The 23411-nt window shown below is 37.7% G+C and overlaps 1 protein-coding gene across 1 annotated transcript in view; it reads left to right on the forward strand.

The window, feature by feature from the left end:
* The window catches only part of SLC39A12 (solute carrier family 39 member 12), a 109180-nt gene that overhangs the window by 74460 nt on the left and 11309 nt on the right, over positions 1-23411 (forward strand). The window contains exons 10-11 of the mRNA XM_072650250.1: positions 8729-8887; positions 13599-13786. Coding sequence (XP_072506351.1) covers positions 8729-8887; positions 13599-13786 — 347 coding nt within the window. The remainder of the gene's footprint in view (positions 1-8728; positions 8888-13598; positions 13787-23411) is intronic.

Here is a 23411-nt window from a genome sequence, read left to right on the forward strand (position 1 = left end):
ATATATCAGTGGGAACTTCTAAGCATCCATTAGTGTTCATCGATTGTCACAACATACTATATATTCTCCTCAGGAGTCTATCACATTGGTTCAATGGATAGAGTGCTAGTCCTGGAGTCAATAAGACCTGAATTGAAATCTAGCCTCAGATATTTACTAGCTACATAACCCTGGGCAAGGCACTTAACCTCTGTATGCCTTGATCTACTGGAGAAGGGAGTGGCAAACCACTCCTGTACCTTTGCCAAGAAAACCCCATGGACAACATTGGCGTGCTGTGATCCACTGGATCCCAAAGAGTCAAACATCACTGAACAACCTTAACAACAATACGAGTCATGTTGGCTTAGTCTAAATCCAAAATGTCTCCTTATTCAGTTTTCATTTGAGAGTTCATTTGTTCTTATTTTTTTTCAATCTAAGCTTTTCTATTCTCTGACTTTCCTTATTTCAGAATTTATGATTCCTAGGAAGATAAATATTTGACTGAGATCTATTACATGCAAAGCAGTTTGACTGGCATTATAGGAGATGTAGAGATGAATCTGACTTTGCCTCTGCTTTCAGGGAACTGATAGCCTACTAGACAAAACTAACACATATGCAAATTATGAAAAGAACATGTGTAATATGAAAATATGAGAACTACACATGGAACACTAGGAATGTAGTAAAGGGAAGGAAAGATTGTGTTCACCTAAGGGCTCACAGTACGTTTCAGTAATGATTCTTAAATTTTTCAGTCTCAACATTCTTTGTATTCTTAAAAGTTATTGAGGATCCCTTTACACTATTAAAATGATTGGGGGCTACAAAAACCTTTTATTTATGTAGGCTGTATCTATCCATATGTACTATACTAAAAATTAAATCATATTATTATTATTGTTGTGAAAATTGTTTTGACCTCATGCATCCTCTAGAAGGACTTCAAGGATGCTAGAGGGTCTCTGGACCACTTTCTGGAAACTGCTTATTTGGAGCAGGAAAGGATACAACTCTTATCCAAGCCCCTCATTTTACAGATGAAGAAACTAACATTTAGGGATGTTAAAAGATTTGCCTGTAGTTACACAAGCAGTAATAGCAGAGCCCAAATTCACACCCGAGTTGTGGGGTTCCAAAACCAAGACTTATCAGAGGAGAATTTGAACTAAATTTTGAAAAGAATTTCAACATGTATAATAAGAGGGGAAGAAAAGGCCAATGTAGCTGGAAGGAACATATTAACCAAAACAAAGAGGCAAGAAAGTATAGAGTTTATTTGGGAGAATGAGATTTTATTGAGCTAGATTTTGACATAGGGTCTATGAAGGGGATTAGTAAGAGATAAGACTGGAAAAATAGGTGGAGGCCAAACTGGGGAGAGTTTTGTGTGCAAGACTGAGAAGTGTATAATCTATATGGTAAACAACGGAAAATCATTGAAGATTTTTGAGTAGAAGAATGACAAAAATCCCCTTCTACCATCTCCCTCACTCTTCTAAAACCTGTTCTTTACCTACATTATGACTACTCAATCCCTCCCTAGTCTCCTACTCCATCAACAGAACAGAACAGGCCATACTTACCTCCTTAGTCAATTCTAGCTCATTTATGTACAAATTTTTCTTCATCCTTGAATCTCTTAACCTCATGACATATCTTCTCTAAAACCACCTGGCTCCAAGCAACTCCTATAATCCATCTTCTCCATTCCTAATCCCAGGTACTGTTGGAGAAAACCCAAAAGGAATTCTGAGTTGGCTACAAGTTTATGCTATCTAACTGTATTTGAGACTTCATTGATATTTAGCAATTCTTTTATTTATCTCTTCTTGAGTCTCTGTCATATTTCATGATATAGCTATTCCAAAAATTTGTATCTGTCCCCAAACCTCGAATTCCTCCTCTTCTCCTTTTGCTTTCAGCAGATGAGCTCATCTCTTACTTTACTGAAAAGACTGGGACCATCTGACATAAACTCTTTCAGTTTCCTCCTTATATGTAAACTTTTTAAGTCATCAGCTGTTCTAGACTTCTTCCCTCCAGTGTCACAGGGGCCACTTTATGCCAAGACAAATCCACCTCCCTCCTTAATCCCATTCTTTCCCCCTTTCTCTATGACCATTTCCTATCAGTAATACTCCATCCCATATATCTTCAATATCCTGATCTACCCCTCTGTTTATAAACATGTCCATGTCTTCCCAGTCCTATAAACAAACAAAACCTCTGCTTGATCCTCTCATACTTTTAAGCTTTTATCCTATCATCTTCCTCTCCTTCCTTGCCAAATTACTAGCAGCAAAAAGCTATACCTCTGGTTTGACCTTCTCAGTATCTATTCTCTTCCTTCTTCCTATTTCCTGCTTCCTTCCAATGTCTACCACTCATACCACTTTACTGAAACCGCTTTCTCTAAAGTCTAATGATCTCTCTATTACCAAATTCAAATCATCTAAATTTTTCATTTGCCTTCTTATTGAACCTGTACCCCACTGTCAATCATTTCACGGTTGTTTCCTTTATCATACAACCTATCCATCATTTATCTTTTATCAATCCTTAATTGCAAGTAAAACCACTGTCTGCTTTCTCTTCCTATTCTGGGCCTACCAAACATTCATATAAGATCTCTAGTGAAAGCTTAACTTTCAAATCCCATTATGTTGAAGGGTATGGAGGCAGGGTAAAGAGTTGAGGGGCTAGGAAGGAACAGTGGTAATATTTAAAGGTTGTATCTCTGAAAGCTTTCCATCTCTTTGGAGATGGTCTTTGAAATCCAAATAGTTGTAACATCTCATTCCAAGTTGGATTGCTCAACTGCCATTTCACAAAAGGCATTATGGAAGTGTATCCCAAAATGCCATTTTAATACATTTTGTCTCATAGATTTTATAAGACTATACTTGAATATGCTCTCTATATTCCCTTTTCTCAAAAAAGAGCAAAATAAAATAAATATCATTTTCTTGTATGAATAAAACCAATGTAGCCAAGAATAGATGGAATATAGAAAACTGGGGGGAAAACTTTCATAGACAGTGTTTCAGATGGAAAATGATTAGGTTGGAATATTGCTGTGGCATAGAAAATGAGCTGTTTGATTTAGAAAAATATGGAAAGACTTGAATTTATGAAAAAAGATACTATTGACCTTCACTGAAACAGATGACAAGTGGAAATAAGCATAGTATGGTCTTGCATATATGTGTATGTTTATAGATATCTGCATGTGAGAGATATATATTTATGCAAATTATATACATGCAAATTAGGAGGAAGAAGGAGGGGAAAACTAAAACAAAAAGTACACAACAGAGAACAAAAGAAAACCTACAAGGAAGCAAAGAAAAGCTGGACAGCTTTGAAAACAACACGTAGTATTTATTATATAGGTTTTCTTGAAATGGAAATTTATTGGTTTGTATTGAATCATCTCATGTCCTGCATGTACAAGACAATGGACTTTTTTTTCTTTTCTTGTTTTGTATTTAAGTTTAAAATGAAAAAAAATTGACACCTAAAATAGAGGCAAACTATAACCAAAAAGAAGATTCTTATGTACAAATATCACAGAATCAGAGAATCAAAGCACTGATAGGGACCTAAAAGGCTTTGTCATCTAGCCTATAGCTAAATCAGAATACCTTCCTTATCCTACCCTATAGATGATCTTGACTTGGCTTGAAGACCTCCAGTGATGATCATCCTACTGCCTTCCCAAGGCAGTCTACTCTTCTTAGGAATGGTTGGAAATTTTAGTATGTTTTTCCTTACCTCAAATTTAAATATATCCCAGTCTCTATTTCTGTATGTAACTTGTATATACCTAGTTGTTCATATGCCATTTTCCCTATTCTGTTATAAACCTTTTGAAGATAGGAATTGTGTTTCTTGTCATTCTTTGTATCTTTAGGGCTTTGTACAGTGCCTAGTACACAGTAAGCACTTAATAAATGCTTATTGACCAGACGGTAACCGACAACTACTTGGCATGGTGGATAGAGCATTGTACTTGGATCCAGTAAAAGCTGAGTTCCTTTCTTCCTCATATATTGATTTGCTATGTGACTCTGGGTATATCATTTTTACTTCTCCCAATCTCATTTTTTGTATCTGAAAAATGGAGCTAATAATAAGTAAAGCAATTCCATCACAGGGGGCCTGTTGGGATCAAATGAAATCATGCATGTAAGGAGTTTAAGTGCTTTGGAAAGATCTATACAGAGACAGTGTGGTGTAGTAGTTAGAGACAGTCTTTGAGTTAGAAAGACCAGGGTTCAAGTCCTCCATCTGACTCATAATGACTGTGAGTTTCTGGAGAAGTTGCTTCAACCCTTAATTACCCTTCTTTCCCCTCATCTCCAAGCAACTCTCTAAGATTATAAAGCAGGTGCCAATCTGCATTGGTAGAGGGAATTTGCTCACAGGAAGTTCTCATTACCAATGAAATCACAGGTTGATAATGAAAAACAAAAACAGTTGGTAAGCTAATATTTGGCACCCACGATCTAAGACTATAGATCACACTGCAGTGATGGATCACATTGTCTCTAAACTCCAAATATTTTGCAAAAAACTCTTTTTTTAAAATGTTTATTAAGGACCACAAATCTCAATGTAGGCAAAATACAAATCATAAACTTCATTTAATATGCAGTAATACACAAAAACGTACCTTTTGCTCTGGACTGTTGATAAAAAAAGATATTGACCTAATTCCACATTTTAAAAGAATAATGTTAGCAAGAACTATCCACATTAATTCTGAAAATTGGCAGGAAAATTTCATAAACCTGCCAACATTACTGGAATCGAGAAGTTTCCAGACAACTGATATAAGGACTGTTCACATAAAATGATTAGAAATTTATTTTATGTATCTTTGTGTCCTTCGCCAACACTATCGCAAATAACTTCAAACCTGCCCATGGGGTACTTCATGGTGGTGGTGAAGGAGCAGGGTGAATACTTGGAGGTGCAGTAGAGTATAGATAGAATGTGACTTGGTCACTGTTTTATTTAAAGAAACTTGTGTCTTATTTGGTATTATATACAAGAATATAAAGGAATGGGACTAATCCCCCCACCTTATTATCTTACATTTTAATTGAGCTTTTACAATAGTTTTATTTGAAAAACTACAAATGAGGATCAAATGGAGTAACCTCTCACTCTTGTACAAGGTAGCATTTAGTCATCGTGAAGTGGGATCAGTTGTGTTCAGGATATGTGAGGGATCCAAGCAGAGCCTGAAAGACAGAGGGTTTTATTTTCTAATTCTTTAAGGTGGAAAGATTAAAAGAGCTGAAGAGTGAAGGATGAGTCCATCAATATTAAAATATAAAATAAAAAAAAGATTCTGGGAACTAACTGTTCCCTGTTTTCACTGGTGATAAAATGGGAGAAATAGGATAAATTATAGTATTTGTGGGGGAAAGGGAGTTCAGATTGGATACAGGGAGGAGTTTTCAAGAATGTAACATATTGGAATGAATTACAGAAGGAAAGTCTTCACTCTTGTCAATGTGGTAACAAAGGAGATCCGGCAAATGTCTGGTTAATTCAATAAATTCAACAGCCAAACAAGATGAGCTCAAGGCTGCCCAAATAGACTTGGAGATTTAAATTGTCCAGATTGCCTTTCACTGTTGATCAAGTTAACCTGCTAATTACTAGCTCTTTACTTTATGCTCTACTGACATAGTCAAAGGTCTTGGATTGCCATTACGAATAGAATGCATTCCTAGACTTCTGGCATGACCATCCTTTCTGAAAAAAAAAGGAAATGGATGAGAAGACTTTTCAAAGCCATTTCTTACTAGAATGAAATAATTATGTTTTGGTAAAACCTTGTCCCCCAAAGCTTTTGATGTGTCATGGTTACTTCTCCCTGGTCTAGCATTCCTCAATACTTGTAAATTGTATTTTGCCTCTGGTCATTCAGATAAAATAATAATAATAATTCCTTCTTATGGTATAATGTAAAGAACACTAGATTTGGATTCGAGGGACCTCAATAAGTGGCTCTGCCTCTTCCTACCCATGTGACTTGAGGCAAATCATATAACTTCTTTGTGATCCAGAGAGTTATATGGTACAGGAAAGAACACTGGACTGAATTTGGAGGATTTGGGTTTAATTCCCATCTTTAAAATTTATTATCTGCATCCTCTTGTGCAAGTAGTTTTATGAGTGTGAGATTTGGAGTCAGGAAGACTCATCTTCCTGAGTTCAAATTTGACCTCAGATACTTTCTAGCCATGTGATCCTGGGCAAGTCAAGTGACCTCTCTTTACCTCAGTTTCCTCATCTGTAAAATTGGAATAATAATTATATTTACCTCCTGGAGTTGTTGTGAGGATCAAATAAGACAATAATCGTACTGCAATTAGCACAGTGCTGGGCTCATGGTAAGTGCTATATAAATGTTAGCTAACTAGCTTATCTGTAAAATGAGGGGATTGCACTAGAAATGGTTTCTGAGGTACCTTCCTGCTTTAGGTCTTGGGTTCTTTGACTTGGACTTGGTTTCAAACACCACCTACTACTGTACCTTTGTGACTGTAAGACGTCTAATTTCTCTTTGAGTCTCAGTTTCTTCCTCATTATTCAAGGGAGAGAGTTGGGCTAAGTGGTCTCGGATCCTCTCCAGCTCAGATGAATATATAGAAATTTCTCATTTACAAATTACTTCCCTCATAAGAAAGAGTGCAAGTTTTATTAGTCCATTTTTACAGATGAGGGACCTTGGAATCCATCAGATTCAATTCCTTCATTATGTAGATGGGGAATCCTGGAACTCAGGGGGATTAAGTGACTTGCCTAGCATCAGTTGGTAGTACGTGTCAGGGGCAGGATTTGAACCCAGGTCCTCTGACTGCAAAGAGAGTGAGCTTTCTGAAAGACAGTTGACTTGCCACAGTTATGCTACCTGTAAATGATGAAGCCTAAAGTTCAGCCTAGGCCTTCTAACTTCAAATTTGCCTCCAAATCTTTGCACTACAATGCCAGATACTTTATAATATGATATGTAAAACATCATATCTAAGAATCTACTGTGACTACAGGGAATCTTCTTGAAATATGTGGCTTTTCCTTTTCAAGATGCTGAATAGCTAGATTTATTCTTTTGTACAACTTATCCAGGGCCAGGCACATTGTCTGATCCCTTTTAGAACAGACTAAATTTATGCAGTCTCCATGATGCCAACCCATCCAACCACTTTTGGAACCTGGACAAACATCTGGATAATTACCTGAATTTTCCACTTTTTATCTGAATATATTACATCTTGGACTGTGTGTAGTCAGTGTCAATACAATGTCATTTCCATGAAAAAAAAATCTCTGTTTGTTTTGCATTGTACAAATGTTTATTTAAAAACACTTATTATGTTTTCACATCCGTTAGCATTTAATGGGATGAGTGTTTCATTGTTGTTATCCCCACCTTGGGTTGTAGCATTAATCTTATGTTATAACATTAATCTAATAGTTACAGAGCAAATTTCAATCTGTATGATGGAAGGAGCTTTCACACTGAAGTTCTCCAAATAGACGAAACCAAAAGCCTAGACAATCTTCCCAAGGTGGGGGTGAGGGACTAATTATATACCACAGTATTTGGAGCTAATTATTAATCATATCAGAATGCCATGGATTTTTAATAAACAATAATAAGCAAAACATTTGAATATATGATTGATATCACATTATATTTGTGGTTACAGTGAGTTATGGAATTCTTGACATGCATTTATCTTGATAACTCACTTTAAAGTGACAAATTCTCCAAAGCAATACTAAAATTTATGGGAACAAGATGGTTGATTACTGCAACTGACTTCAGTTTTTTAGATGAGTATTAGGCATAGCACTTACACACAAGACAATGTATCTATGTGGGGATACAAAGGCAATAACAGTGATAATAAACACTTATAGATCACATCAAGGTTTTCAAGTACATTACAAATATTAGCTCATTTGATCCTTATAGCAACCCTGAGAGGTAGGTGCCATTATTTTCTCCATATTGCAGATGAGGAATCAGGGTGGCAGAGGTTAAGTGACATGCCCTGGGTCACACAGCCAGTAAGTATCTGGGACGAGATTTGAACTCAGGTCTTCCTGACTCTAACTCCAGCACTTTATCTACTATACTGACTTCCCTAAAGGAATTTAGAGTCATTTATATGATTTTAATATGTTGAAGTGTCTAATTACATGTGACCTTGGATCATGACACTGTAGAAGTTATCAGTTTTGAAAAAAAAAATCTTATTACTTTTAATTATATTCCAAAAATACATGATTTCGTTGATGTGGATACTACTTCTTGGTGCGTTATTTGGCAGTGTCTGTCAAAGAGAGACGGACAGACAGACATGGGAGACAGCCTGTATAAAGACATAGAAGCAAGAGATGGGATGCCATGTTTGGCAAATCAGCCAATTTGACCAGAAGAGAATTCATAAGAAAGGTAGCGAGCTTAGGAAAAAATGACTTCATTAGCCAATATTTCCATTCACAAGTTCAACATCTTAGAGATCCCTCTTTAATGATGTATCCTTTTGAAAATATTTAACTAAGTGGGACTATGTATTTCACTTAGTTAAATGGTACTATTGATAGGTAAAATGAAAGTGAAATTCGTCTTGTACAAGTTTACTACTCTTGAAGATCAAGAAGAATCGTAGCCCCTCTTGGCTAGCCTTTACATCTTCATCCCTTTCTCTAGGTAAAGCGATTAGTCTTTTAGCTATTATGATACTGGTTGGTGACAGCCTTCACAATTTTGCTGATGGTCTTGTGATCGGAGCCGCCTTCTCATCTTCCACTGAGTCAGGGGTGACAACAACCATTGCCATCTTGTGCCATGAAATTCCACATGAAATGGGTAAGTCAACCAGTTTTCTACCAGCTGTCCTCTAATAGCTGAAAAATTAGTTATGCTTGGTGTGTAACCTCACATTACTTGTTTTCTTTTCTCCTTCTCTCCAGCCTATCACTGAATGGTAACTAGCTTCAGGTCATATTCCATTTAAATCATAGGAAGAAAAGAGAGAAGATGGCAATATTTCTATAGCCCAAGATAAGATTCAATCTGACATCTTCATAATATTTCCCAAGGATGGAGAGCGATAGTTTGTGCTTCAGAGCATTCTGGATGGGAGAATGTCATTTTCATGTAACATCACTTTAAATACCTTTGGCTAGGACTTGCAAATCTGAATGTTATATGTGGGAAAAATATCAAGAGGGGGAACCTTATCCAATATGTCAGCAAACAGACTGATGAAAAAATAGCATTTTAATTAAAACCAAACCATGGCTTCATCAAGCTGATTTATTCTAAATGTTTAAAGCCAGGCATGAAATTAAAGTGACAGGCATATGGTAGCAGATAGACACCAACTTTTTTTTCTTTCTGAATATGTTTTAATAGCCTTATAATTCAAACCCTGTCAACTTATAAAAGATGGATAAGTTTTCTGAAACATATAGAACAAGAAGGTCAACCTTGGGCAAAAGTGTATGATACACAGTTTGTCTTCAGTTGTTTTCCTATCCTATCCCAAGGGAGCCCAGGATTTATGGAGTTAATTGATACAATGGGATCCCATGATGGAAGACTGGAGTATCTCAGTTAGAGATAGTAAGGAACTCTAAGGGGGCCTCATTGATGATTTCAATCTGTTCTGCTTTTCAACATTCTACAGCAGGCAAAGAAACAAATTGTCAGTTACTGATGTACCCAGGCCATGGGGAGATTGGCTAATCAGTCATTTTGGGGGGCCCAGGTGTTAGCATATAAAGGAAGGCAGTGTGCCAAAACTTTTGGGACTGGAGGAAGCAGATGTGAGATTAAGCACTACTGGGAAACATACCTGTTTCCCTATTGGTGGTGATTACAATTAGCCAGTATGTTTAAAAAGTAGAGCTAAGAATAGTTTTTACACATTTAACTTGTAAAAATACAATAAACACCTAACTTAATACAATAAGACCTTATTTTAAAATGTAAAAAACAGTCTTAGTTTGCAGGCAATATAAAAACAGGTGTGAATGGCATTTGGATTACAGACTGTAGTTTGCCTACCCCTAGTCTAGACTTAAGGAAGTGATGGATAAAATGTTAATAATGTGGATTAAGTTTAAAAGTGGATTATGGATACAATCTTCCCACTCCCAGCCCCTAGGAGAGTCAGTTGTTGAACATTTACCAACACACTTCTGACTCTTGGTTTTGAGGCCAGCTCTTTATCCATTACACCAAAGTTGTCAAATCCCCAGCCCACAGACCTCAAGTGCAGACTGACCCAGATTAAAATGTAATTGGGAAATGTTTATCAAAATAAATTAGACTACAATAAAACATAGATAATGTTAATTTGTGGTTCTGTAAATCAAAATGCAACCCCACAGAGGTCAGCTTCAATTTGAGTTTGACACTAGTAGAATACATCATACTGTCTTTCAAAAACTCTAGGGAACAACCCTCACTTCTAGTGCCTGGTTTTCTAGGTCCAGAATAATTCTACTGCCTGAAAGTCTTTGAGTCTTATGCAGGAGACAGAAGGGGCAAGGTAGGGCTTTATGGTAGCAAACCAAAGCAATTTTCTTGGTGTGGGTTGAGTGGTACCTTCCCATTCATCTTGATATGCATATTTTACTCTAAGAGAACACCATCATCTAGAAAAAACTGAAGGTGGCATTCACATGCCTCCTGCCATGAGTGGTTTGTCCACAGCCCTGTGTGCCTGCAGTACATACACCATGAGATCAAGAGCATTCTGAGAGGCTCACTTTGTTACATTCCTGATATGACATCTTCCCTTTGTCCGAGGACAAACATACAACAAATGTCAGGAACCCACAAGAGTTCAGGTTTGGACTGACTATCCAGTACAATTCTGACCTGAATTGTTTCTATATCAGATCTGTCCTCCTAGCTACTGCTTGAAGATGTCCTTCAGGGAGGCATGAGCCAGAGCCAGCTCCTATCTGTTTACAAGAGCTGACTTAAATTTTCATGGTGGCCATTTTCACCTTGAGGAATTGACAGGGCTTGATTTATTGTTTGGTTGATGGTCTCGACTTGATAAAGTGGTAAAGAAAAGGGTACTGAAAATTAAACTGAAAAGTATGTCATCTACATTTTTCCCCCTTTGGAGAGAGCTTGGTTTTGTTAAGCATTTGCCAGCCCACTGCTGGCTTGGTAAAACTCACTACTTCATGAAGTAGCTAAGTCTACTTTTAGATCACCTTAATTATCTGGAGGTTTTGTCCAGCATCAAGCCTACAGGAGTCTTCTTTCCAATCTGGGCCAATTGGTCCTAAATCTACCTTTTGATCAGAGGTCAAAACATGAGAAGGAAAAGAAGACCTGAGTCACCACAACAGAAAGCCAAGCTCCTTTATCTCAGCAGACAGAAAGTTAGCAGGAAGACCTCCGATTTTACAGCAGAATCAGGCAGATGAAACTTTCATGGACCACATTTCTGTGGTTAGGACTGTACTTTGAAGTCCTTAGGGATTTGGAGGGCTTCATTCATTCTAATCCTTAAAGGAGTTTAATCAGACCAGGTTCTAGCATCTGGTTGAGTTCTGGCACACACTGTTCTGTCCCCCATGCCCTTTCCCCCATTATCAATGATTATCCCTCCCTTTTTTCCATCTCTGCTCTGTCTAGTACTCTGTCCCCTAAAGACTCAGGCTGGCATTGGGCCTGCCTTCCCTGGTAATTCTCAGTGCTCTCAGCTTTTCTCACCATTATCAATATTTACTTGTCCTACGTACTATTCTCTCCTGCCCCTACCCTGTGCCTATGTTATGGTGAATTAATGCAATACCACCTCCTAGCAGCCTGTCTGAGTTTTAACAGAGGCTATTTAGAGACCATTTCGACAGCAAACGCATGGCTGTCCTGGCAGGAAGTTCAGGACCCATGGGACTGGCGAGGAGGATATGCATACATTTAATCCTGCCTATGAAGAAGATGTATGAGTTCCCAGACTTTTTTATTTGAATGTTATTCTTTAATATTGTCAGCACAGGAAATATACCAATGTATGAGGAATTAGAATTATAGCAACTGAAGGGATGGTAAAGGTCATTTATTCCAACCCACACTTGAAGCAAAAATTCCCTCGGCAACCTCCCCAGCAAACCAAACAGTCATTCCATGCCCTCTTGAATACCTCCAATTCCAGGGAACGAAACAATCTGGCTGCTTTGACTCAATCCAAGGCGGTACAGCCATTCATTTCCTCAAGGGAAGGTGGATGCACTGTCCCATATACATTTTGTGTTATGTTTTTACTTAACAGCAAATAGTGGGTTGTTTTTTGCTTCTCTTTCTGCTTTTGGCTTTGTTTTGTTTTCCTATATATAGTCAGTCAGTACCTGTTTAAGTAAAGAATAAATACCAGGCCACAGATATGATCTCTTAATTTCATCTGGCAAGTTCCCAGGCAGGAAAGATTTAGAAACTCTGGGAAAGCACGTGATGGACTTTGCATTTATCTAAGTTGAAAATGTTACAGACCATCCAGAACCAACTGTGGGTCACAGGTCACCCTGTATAATCTATCTTTAGGACCAGTTAAACAAAGGCAATGGTTAAAACATAATTTTCTGTTCCTTCCCTACCATGGCAATTGGAAAATGAAGCAAAATATTAGTTGATTGGTCTATATGACCTATATATGCTATTAGCATAGCTATATTACTATATCAGACAGAGGGCTGGCTTTAGAACCAGAAAGATCTGAGTTGAGGATCTTACTCTGACATTTCCAGGATGTATGACCCTGGATATGTCTCTCAACCTCTGAGTTCATTCCCTAGGCAATTTTCTAATACTGTAAGTTACAGTGAAGGCGCCACCCTCTAGCTATAGAAGGAGACTTCTCAACCAGGTCTCCCAATTGTTAATTAAATCACAGGGGCAGTCCCTCTTCTTATCTGACCTTCAGATATTATCTGACCATATATCTGACCATCCACAAAGAACTTGACTGAGTTTATTAGAATACTACAGTCATTTTATAGGATCATAGATTTAGAATGGGAAGAGACTACAGAGGTCATCTCATCCAACTGAATTATTTTACAGATAAGGAAATGGAGACCCAGAAAGGTTAAATTACTAGTATAAGGCCACAAAGTGACAGAGTCATATTTGAACTGACTCCAAATTTAGCACCTTTTCTTCTGTACCATGTGGTCTCTCAATTTATAGCCTACAATAATGACAATAATAATAGCTAACATTTATGTAGCAACTGCCATGTGCCAGGCCTTCTGCTAAGTGCTTTACAAGTGTTATCTCATTTGATCTTTACAATGACCCTGGGAGGTAGGTACTATTATCATCCCCATTTTACAGATGAAGAAAACTGAGGCAGACAAAAGTTAAATGATATCCAGGGTCACAGAACTAGCATCTGGGGCAGGATTTGAACTCCAGTCTTCCTGACTCAAGATCTAGCCCTCTGTGAACTGTGATATCTAAGTGTCCCTGTAAGTCTTGCCAGGGCTAATTTGGAATATGTAAACTCACTTCTGCTAAATCAACATCCTCTTTTTTTCCCCTTTAACTTCAGGAGATTTTGCTGTACTGTTAAGTTCTGGACTTGCTGTCAAGATTGCCATCTTAATGAATTTTATAAGCGCCCTCACTGCTTTCATAGGACTTTACATTGGCCTCTCAGTCTCAACTGATCCGTGCATTCAAAACTGGATTTTAACAGTCACTGCTGGGATGTTCCTTTATTTATCATTAGTGGAAATGGTAAGCATTACAACTTTTTCTGTTTTGATTCTTTTAAATAGAATGTTTAAAATAGACAATAGAAGATCAAAAGTCAGTGGAGAAGGATTTATCCTAGAGGCAAAGCAAGCACAGAGAATATAAGAGCCTGAAGAAGCATTTGTGTTGGTTTAGAGAAGGCATTGTTGAGTTGTTTTCAGTTGTATCTGACTCTTTATGACAAATGCTTTATAATTATTATCTCCTTTGATGTCAAAATAACTCTGGGAATATGTGTTATTGTTAGCTCTGTTTTGGTCACCTAGGTAGCACAATGTATAGAGCAACAGGTCTGGAGTCAGGAAGACCTGAGTTCAAATATGGCCTCAGACGTTTACTGGCTGTGTGACCCTAGGCAAGTCAATTATCCGTTTTTGTCTCAGTATCCTTGTCTGTGAAAGGAGTTGGAGAAGGAAATGGCAAACCACTCTGGTATCTTAGCCAAGAAAACCCTAATGGATCACAAAGAGTCTGACACAACTGAAACAACTGAACAACAACAAACCAGGAAACTGAGGTTCAATGACTTGCTCTGGGTCACACAGCTAATAAGGTCAGATTTGAACTCAGGTATTCTTGACACATAGTTGCCTCTATAAATTTAACCCAATTCTATGTGCCAGATACTGAGCTGAGTCTGTAAGTGAAGTCTGTAAGTGAAAAACCTAGCTAACCAATAGTTTAATCTGTATGGTACTAAAAGAATGAATGGGACTGATTTTTTAAAATAAAATTGATTAATTGTAAGATTGAGTTCGTCGACAGCATTGGTTGTTTTGGAAAGCTTTCTTCTCTCTCTCTCTTTTTTTTGGCACAATTGTTGGTAAAGGGATGTCATTTCTGGATGCAATGACAAGAGCTATTCTTGTGGTACCAGTGCTGTAGAATTGCCATTAATATTCTGCATTGCTGGGTTCACTGTCAAGTTCCTGTTGAATGGAATGATGGTAATCTGACCACTTTTTATAAAGGAATTGTGTTTTGGGAGATTTGCAAGGTGGTTTCTTAGTTCCTCCAGGTCTGAAGATCTCTGTGGAAGAAACTAGGCATTTGTAGTCACCCATTTTCATATGTGATGACAAGCTGTAAAGGGGGTCAAGATGGATGCCAGGATGATTGCCAAAGTCAAGTAAGGGAGTGTAGGACAAATCCAGAGACCTGAAGTGAACAAGGGAAATGCTTTCAACTGAAAACCCTTTTCTCCCTCCAAGGAAGCTAAGCATGCCATTACAAAGCTTTCGAAAGCTTTGGGGAAACTGAAGTAATTGAGGCAAGACATAATAGAATCAGGTCAACCCAAATAATAAATAAGTCATATTTATCCAGCGCTTTAAGGTTTGAAAAGTACTTGACATATATCGTCTCATTTGATCATTGTTACAACCTGTGATGCAAGCGTGATTATTCTCCCCATTTTAGAGATGAGAAAACTGAGGCTGAGAGAAGTTAGGAAAGGAAGCAGGAAGTAGTCCATCAAGCAGAAAAGGCAGTATCTCACCTAATATGACCCAAAACTATTTTGCAGAAGATTCTCTTTGAGAGATTCTACATTGAAGAATTCACTCCCTTTTCATCTCTGCCTCTTAGACTCCCCAATGTCTTTTGATTGAAAAAGCATTTATTAAACACATTACTACTGTTGTCCTTTGAAGTTTAGCCCTGGCATTGTCTCCTAAGTGATCCAGCCATCTTTTAGTGCCCTCACCCTCCCCAAATACTTTATTTTATACACACACACACATACATACATATACATACATATACACACATACATACTTACATATAATGTGACCCTGGGCTATACAGACACACATGTACACCACACACATACATACATAGGAAGATGTATATCTATATGGGCTATATATGTACACATGCATATATCACAATACATACACACATGTATATATGTAGCTCATTATCATCAAGGGGACTGATGGGAAGTGTAGTATTCCCGGCTGTAAGGAGAGACTGAAGGATGTAGGAGATAGAAGCCTCTTGGGGTAGGGGAAGCCTGGGAGCTTTAGCTGTCTACAGGGAGAGGAATGGCCTAGGGTCAAGCTGCATCAGTAGTAAGCAGCCAGCAAAGGAGATCAGTGCTATTCCAAACTAAATGTAATCATGAGCAGTTGGAACCTTGTTTGATTTGCTTAAGGAGTTATCAGCTTATGCGGCATTTACTGTTTGCCCAGATGGTCCTGCTTTCTGGACAGAGGGACGTGATAAAATTACCCCCTCTCTCCTGCCTCATGAGTGCTTGGCCAATTGGCATTGTTCGTTTGGAAAGTGTATTGCTTTATTTAGATCTTCTTTAATTTTTGATAAAGGATTTTTTCTTCAGATAAAGAAAAGCAAATTTGGTCACATTCTTGCAAGTGTTTGTTACAGAGGAGTGAATTGTGCAAAGAAGAGAAGGCTAAAACAACACCTGAAACTAACCACCTTATATTTACCTGGGAGTCTATATTATGCTCCATTACAGAAGGCATCTGCTTAGCATATGGGTTGTTTTGGAAGAGAATGCTCTCCTCGAGGGCATGGAACTCTTTCATTTTTGTCCTTGTGATCTTCAGTACTAACACAGTGTCCTGCCTATTTTAAAAACTCTAACTGGACCTACAATTTCTCTGAGATGTAACAAACTTGAAGTCCTGAAACTCCCACTATCAATGCAGAGCCATAATTTGGTAGCTCTTACTTTCAAAGACGGACTTGGGGACTTCGAGACATCACAGGTCCAATCCCTCTCAGGAGATTACACACATATACAAGTACATACCAAATACATATATGAAGGTTTGGGCCCAACAGGCATTAAAAGGAGGTAAGAGCACCTGGAAGATTTATGGAGACATTATTAAGTGTATGTAGTGAAAATAGGCTGAAGAACCTTATTTTGTTAGTTAGACTACTTTCTCACTGTCCCATATCTCATATTTTTGTTTTTTGTTTTCCCAAGTGTCTGATTTACTACCAGAAGGAAACTCAGGTATATAGAAGTATGCTAAAGGCAGTCCTAAAAGTCATCTCACATGTTAAAATGTGGTGGTTTCCATGACTAGAGCCCAAGTCAAATTCGGGTAATGATAGCTAACCTTTATATATAAATTTGAGGTTTGAAAGTGCTTACATATATTAGCTCTTTTTATCCTTACTCCAACCCTATGAGTCATATGCTATTATACACATTGTAAAATGAGGAAATAGAGAGCTGGCTTGCTCAAGATCACACAGCCTAAACATGGCATGGCAGAGGGAGGACTTGAACCCAGATCTTTCTGACTTCAAGCCCAACTCTGTATCCATTACACCTACCTGACACAGAGGTGTTTTATAGATACTTGTTACTCAACTGATTGCTTCTTCTCCATCAATAACAGCTACATTTCTTGGGAGTTTGGAATAGCTAGAGTCACATCTCATTCCATCTGCCTATCTATCAGGACTTGAACATGCTGTTGGGTTTCCTGGTTTTCTTCTTCCTGGTTCAAATTCACTTTCTTTGTGCCTGACCTGTATACTATGACCTAGCATAGTAATGGCTTGATGAGCTTACTTCTCTGCAGATCTCATGCTGCCTCATTGTTTTGCATTCTGGGACAGATTGTTCATTCCAGATGGGAAGATTCTTAATAACCTAACAAAACAAAGAGACCTAGTGGTCCCATGGAACCTCATATGGCCTTCTATCCAAAGGTCATTTTGTCATCAGTGTCCTGTTCTTAGTATCTGCCAGTTATCAGAAAGCAACAAAAGTGATGTCCTGAGTGTCCTTAGCTAACATGTGGCCTGACCTTATTGCAGAGAGATGTTTTCTAAATTTATACATGCATACCAGCAAAAAAGATAGCAAATCAAAAATCTCTTTGAATTTCCTGGGGCTACTTCCTCCAATCAAGGTCAGATCCTATGGCCTTCTGAGTAAAATATTGCAGCAAATATGGACCTTTCACATAGCAACAACTTTTTTTCTGTTGATACACTCCTCCATCCAGCCAAGGATAATAGTCTTCCATCAAGTGAATAAAGCCTAGTTTCATGACTCTGCTGTAAAGCAAAGAAAATAAATGACAACAAGTAAAGACGGAAAAAATTACTCTGCTGGTTATTTACTGGACTCTGGAAATTTACCAAGAACCCTTTTGAGCTGGATTAATCAGAAAAAAGAAGCTAGTTTCCTTTTGTGTGTGTGTGTGTGTGTGTGTGTGTGTGTGTGAAAGTACTATGGCATGATGTTTTTAAATGAAAGAAAAGGGGACTGGGAAAAGGCTTTATAATCCATAAATGCTCCCACCCCAGCTGACCCCCAACCCCACCTCCAAGCTAAAAGAAGGGAACCTTATCCAGTGAAATCAGCTTTGAAAGTTTTCTGAAAGAATGTCTCTCCAAGCACTATCATGCTTAGGTCAAGAAAAGAAAGATTTCAGTTCTGGTGGCATAAAGAATTGGATTCTCTGCTACCATGATCAGCAATCTTTACATCCAGTTAGAGACAAAAAAATGAGTATCTCCTTATTCTCCTTAGTGAGGAGTCAGAACGTTGATTGTCTCTCAGCTTTGTCTAATCATAACACAGAATTTTGTTTGTCTCTGTTTCTCCTGGCATTCACTATTTTTCACCTCATTTTCCCTTCTCTTTCTCACGTTGGAAGCAAAATTTCATGCCTTCTTTCGACATGTCTCCTAAATCTTGAATTATTTTCCATAATGCCAGAGCCATGGAAACCTCAAAAGGACACACTCTGTTGGTATAAATAGAACTTGGTAAGTATTAAGTGAGAATTCAAAATGATTTTCTATTCTAGATTCTGGTTCTATGGCAATGGGGAAGGACTGCTCAGAGTCTAGACATTAGTGGGCAACGCAAGTTGTTGCCAGTCAGGAAAGAACCTCAGAAAGATAGGCAGGAAAGAGGAGGCAGCTCATCAGATGATGTTAAAAGACCTTGGGTGCAGAGAGGCATTTTGGTGCAGTGGATCATTTATTGGATTTGTAGACAAAAAGATAGGGCAGCAGATGCTGCCTCAGGTATTTACTTTGTGACTTTGAACAATTCACTTAACCTTTCCATGCCTATTGTTTTTTCTAATATTTTTAATTTTCCACCCACTTACACACAAAAACCATTTTAAATATATTTTTTAAAGTTCTGAGTTCTAGATTCTGTCTCTCCTCTCCCCTGCGACAATAAACAATTTAATATAGGTTATATGTGTGTAGTCATGCAAAACATTTGCATATTAGTCATTTTGTACAAGAAGTCAAAAAAGGAAGGGAAGAAGGAAGAAATGAAGAAAGAAAGCAAGAAAGGAAGGAAGGAAGGAAGGAAGGAAGGAAGGAAGGAAGGAAGGAAAGAAGGAAGGAAGGAAGGAAGGAAGGAAGGAAGGAAGGAAGGAAGGAAGGAAGGAAGAAAGAAAGAGAAGGAAGGAAGGAAGGAAGGAAGGAAGGAAGGAAGGAAGGAAGGAAGGAAAGAAAGAAAGAAAGAAAGAAAGAAAGAAAGAAAGAAAGAAAGAAAGAAAGAAAGAAAGAAAGAAAGAGGAAAATAAACAAAGAGAGAGGAAAAGTAGTATGCTTTAGTCTGTATTCAAGTCTTTCTCTGGAGGTGGAGAGCATTTTTCATCATGAGTCCTTTGGAATTGTCTGGGAGCATTCCTGCTGCTGAGAATGTTACTAATTCACAATTCTTCATCGTACAATATTGCTCTCACTATGTACAATTTTCTCCTGGTTCTGCTCACTTCATTTTGTATCAGTTCATGTAAGTTTTTCCAGGTTTTTCTGAAACTGTTTGACTTGTCATTTCTTATTCCATTCTCATTCCAGTAATATTCCATTACATTCACATACCACAACTTGTTCAACCATTCTCCAAACAATGGGTTTCCCTTTGATTTCCATTTCTTAGTCACCAGTAGTTTTGCTGGATGAAAGGTGTATGCACAGCTTTATAGCCCTTTGGAAATAGTTCCAAATTGCTCTCTAGATTAGTTGAATCAGTTCACCACTCTATCAACAAGTGCCTCAAGTTCTCAATCTATTAAATGAAAGTGGTTGGACTCAGTGACCTCTAAGATCACTTCCATCTCTAAATCTATGATCATATACCTATATCAGTCAATAAACATTATTGCTAATGTGTCAGATACTGAATATGGCACCAGAAAAAAACAAAATGAAATAGTACTAACCCTCAAGGTCTACAGCTTCAGTGTTTAGATACTCCCTTCTTTTCCACCTAGATGGAACTATCTCTGCTCCTATATTACATAGTTATTAGCCTGCCAATTTGTGATTTAATCCCCTTTTCCAAGACCGACCTTGATGTTCATTATACCTTGATTTCTCCTATATAGAAATGTGGGGGGCATTGGGAAGCATACGCTGGGCTTTGTCCATGACCCCATATCCTCTTTAAAAATCTCTGAGTTTTGCACCTGCTTATCTTCTCCCTGCATTGTCCTGGGTGTAATACCGGAAATCTAGAGCTGAGCTCCCCAAAGCATTTAGCAGTGTGCTGGAAGGAAGGAAGGAAGGAAGGAAGGAAGGAAGGAAGGAAGGAAGGAAGGAAGGAAGGAAGGAAGGAAGGAAGAATTTCTGTCCTTAAGGAGCTTACATTCTACCAGAGGAAACAACTCATACCTATATACATGTACCTAGTATGGTGCTTGGCACATAGTAGGTGCTTAATAAATGTTCATTGACTGACCGACAAGTAGATATATACAAGATTTATGTGAAATAAATACAAAGTAAAAATTGGAGGGGAGTGGAAAGGAGAGCAACAACAGCTGGGGAGATCAGAAGAGGCTTCATGTAGAACATTTTTCTTGCCTCCTGAAATAGCATTAATGGCCGACAGGTGGCACAGTGCATAGAGTACTGGATTTGCAGTTATGGAATTGTCCAGTCATTTCTACTGTGTCCAACCTCATTTGGGGTTTTCTTGGCAAAGATTATGGAGCAGTTTGCCATTTCCTTCTCCAGCTCATTCTGCAGAAAAACAGGGTTAAGAGACTCGGGGTTACACAGTTAAAGTGTCTGAGGTCAGATTTGAACTCCTAAAGATGAGCCTTCCTGATTCTAAGCACAGTGCTCTATTCACTGTACCATCTAGCTACCTAGAGTTAGGGAGATCTGAGTTCAAATCCAGCTTCTGGCCCTCACCAGCTTTGTGACTCTAGGCAAGTCATACAACCTCAGACTCCTTCAGATTTCTCATTTGTAAATTGGGGATCATAGTAGCATCTACCTCTCAGGGTTTTTGTAAAGATAAAATGTGATAATATTTGTAAAGTGCTTGGTTAACCTCAAAGTGGTATATAAATAATATCTATTTTATTGTCACAATTGTTATTATCTGATCTCCTATTTAGGGGCTTATTGGGGGTATTTGATGCTCCAAGATCATGAGGTAGATCCCAAATGAGGTTTTGCTAATGCAACAACTATACCTCTCCAAGGGTGAAAAAAAATTTTCTAGCCTTTCTAACTACATGGCTAGAAAACCTACCCCAAACAGAAAGAAAGACATTTAGAAGGGTGGGTTCTTCCTCCTTTGTCTTTGCTCAAGACTAATTGACTGAGCTGTAACAAGACTTCTATCTTTGCTAGTCAGATGTGGAGAAATTACAGTAAATTTAGTCCACACAGTACCATTACTGAGGGGGCTTTAGTGCTCCATTAAAATGAGCCTCCCCCACGCAACAAACAAGTGGATTCTGTCATTTTTCAGAGTTTGGCAACACCAGGGGAAGTAAAACCCTTTGAAAAATATCCACCTACCAACAAGCGAGTCCTTATTTCTTTTTTATTTCAAGGAATAAAAGTGTTAATGAATTTGTACTTTTTGCAAAGTATATTTTGCTCCAAGTACAATGGCTTCATTTTAAATGTTCCTTTGCTGAAAGAAAGAATCTGCATTTGCAAATCATTTTAGGAAACAAAAATTAATATAATTTAGCATTCACAACTATTAATTCACCAAAGCAGTAAGTATGGATCATGCCTATAAAGAGATGATTTTTATGTTCTTTCTCTGTCTCTCCCCAAAGCAATAGAGAACTATACTTAGAATTCTTCTGAGAAAAAGATTGATTGATTCTAAAGGATGTTTCTAGAAGTGGAAAAGCTCTTTCTAAACCATCCCCATTTTGGTAAATGTCTGAGTTTTATCTGCAATTTAAACAAACAAAGCAGAAAAAAAAAACCCCCAACAACGACGCTGTACTTACTTACTTTCCAACAATTCTTTGTGTTTCTCTCTCCCCCTGCAAAGAAAAATATACACAAAAACCTTCCTAGTTCCTCTCCATTTCATCTGAGAATACTCAAGAAGGTCCTTAGAGATTTTTGTAAGAGAGTTTAGAGTTCTCCCTAAGGAATAACACACATAGATTGGGAGTGATTGTTATGACAGAGAGTAATTGAGAACAAGCAACTTTTTTCCCCTGTCTTCTCTCTCTCAATCCTCTGTATCAGGGAAGATGTTTTAAATACAACTGAGAGAGTGCAAAAGTAAAATTTTCACTTAACTCCTGCAGCAAATTGCAATATGATTCACATTAATAATAGATTAATATCCTTTTAAGTGACATCATTGTTTTTGCTTTTCAAAAATATTTTTAGTATAAACTAGAAAATCATTACCAAACATGAATGTTTCCATGTACAAAAGAAGGTTAGAAAGTGGAGTTTGTAGATTAAAAACCATAAATCTGTCACATAGATTATTTTAAAAAATTTATATTAAATATAACATGGAAGTGCTAACAATGCCCTGAATGTCTGTGTGCCTTTCTGAACATTCTTCTGTTTTCCTCTGTATTGTTAAAGGAATCGATGCTCTTCTTCTTTTTCTTTTTTGCATCACTATCATTAGTCTATCCTTTCTCTGTTCCTCCAATTTTATACCTTTCTAAAAGAAAAACTCAAAATCCTTCCTTATAGCAAAAGTTTTGTCAAACAAAACAAATTTGTACCATTTTTGAAAAGGTATGTCTCCTCCATTCTTTCTATTACCTTGCCAGAAAAAAAAGGAAAGCATGCTTCATTATTGGTCTGCTGCTATTAATTGATCAGTGTACTGATCCAAGTTCTAAAGTCTTTCTAAGCTATTCATTGTATAAACAATTCTACTTCTCTTCACATCACTCTGCATCAAATCATACAAGTCTTCCTAGGTTTCTCTGAAACCATCTCCTTCATCATTTTTTTATAGCATAATAGTATTCCACTATTTTTTGTGCCATAATTTGTTCAGCCATTTCCAGTTGATGGGCCCTCCCTTAGTTTTCAGCTCTTTTTGCCATAAAAAACTGCTATTGATATTTTTGTATATATGGGCCCTTTTTCTATTTCTTTGATCTCTTTGGGCTATAGATAGAGCAGATTTTTATCATTTCTCAATGATAAATCACTTAAAATCTTAAATCACTACATGTGTGTCATAATTTGTTCAGTTTTCCTGTATCTTAGTTTCCCTGACTTCATTCAAGCCTTCATTCAGCTCTTACCTTCTATAGCCTTTCCTAGTCTCCAGACCCCACTTTGCTTCCGCCTCCTACTAGTCTCTTCCCTTCAGAGGTCACCTCTCATCTAAGAATGTACC

Source organism: Notamacropus eugenii, chromosome 3 (assembly GCF_028372415.1).
Source record: "Notamacropus eugenii isolate mMacEug1 chromosome 3, mMacEug1.pri_v2, whole genome shotgun sequence".
Classification (NCBI taxonomy): domain Eukaryota; kingdom Metazoa; phylum Chordata; class Mammalia; order Diprotodontia; family Macropodidae; genus Notamacropus; species Notamacropus eugenii.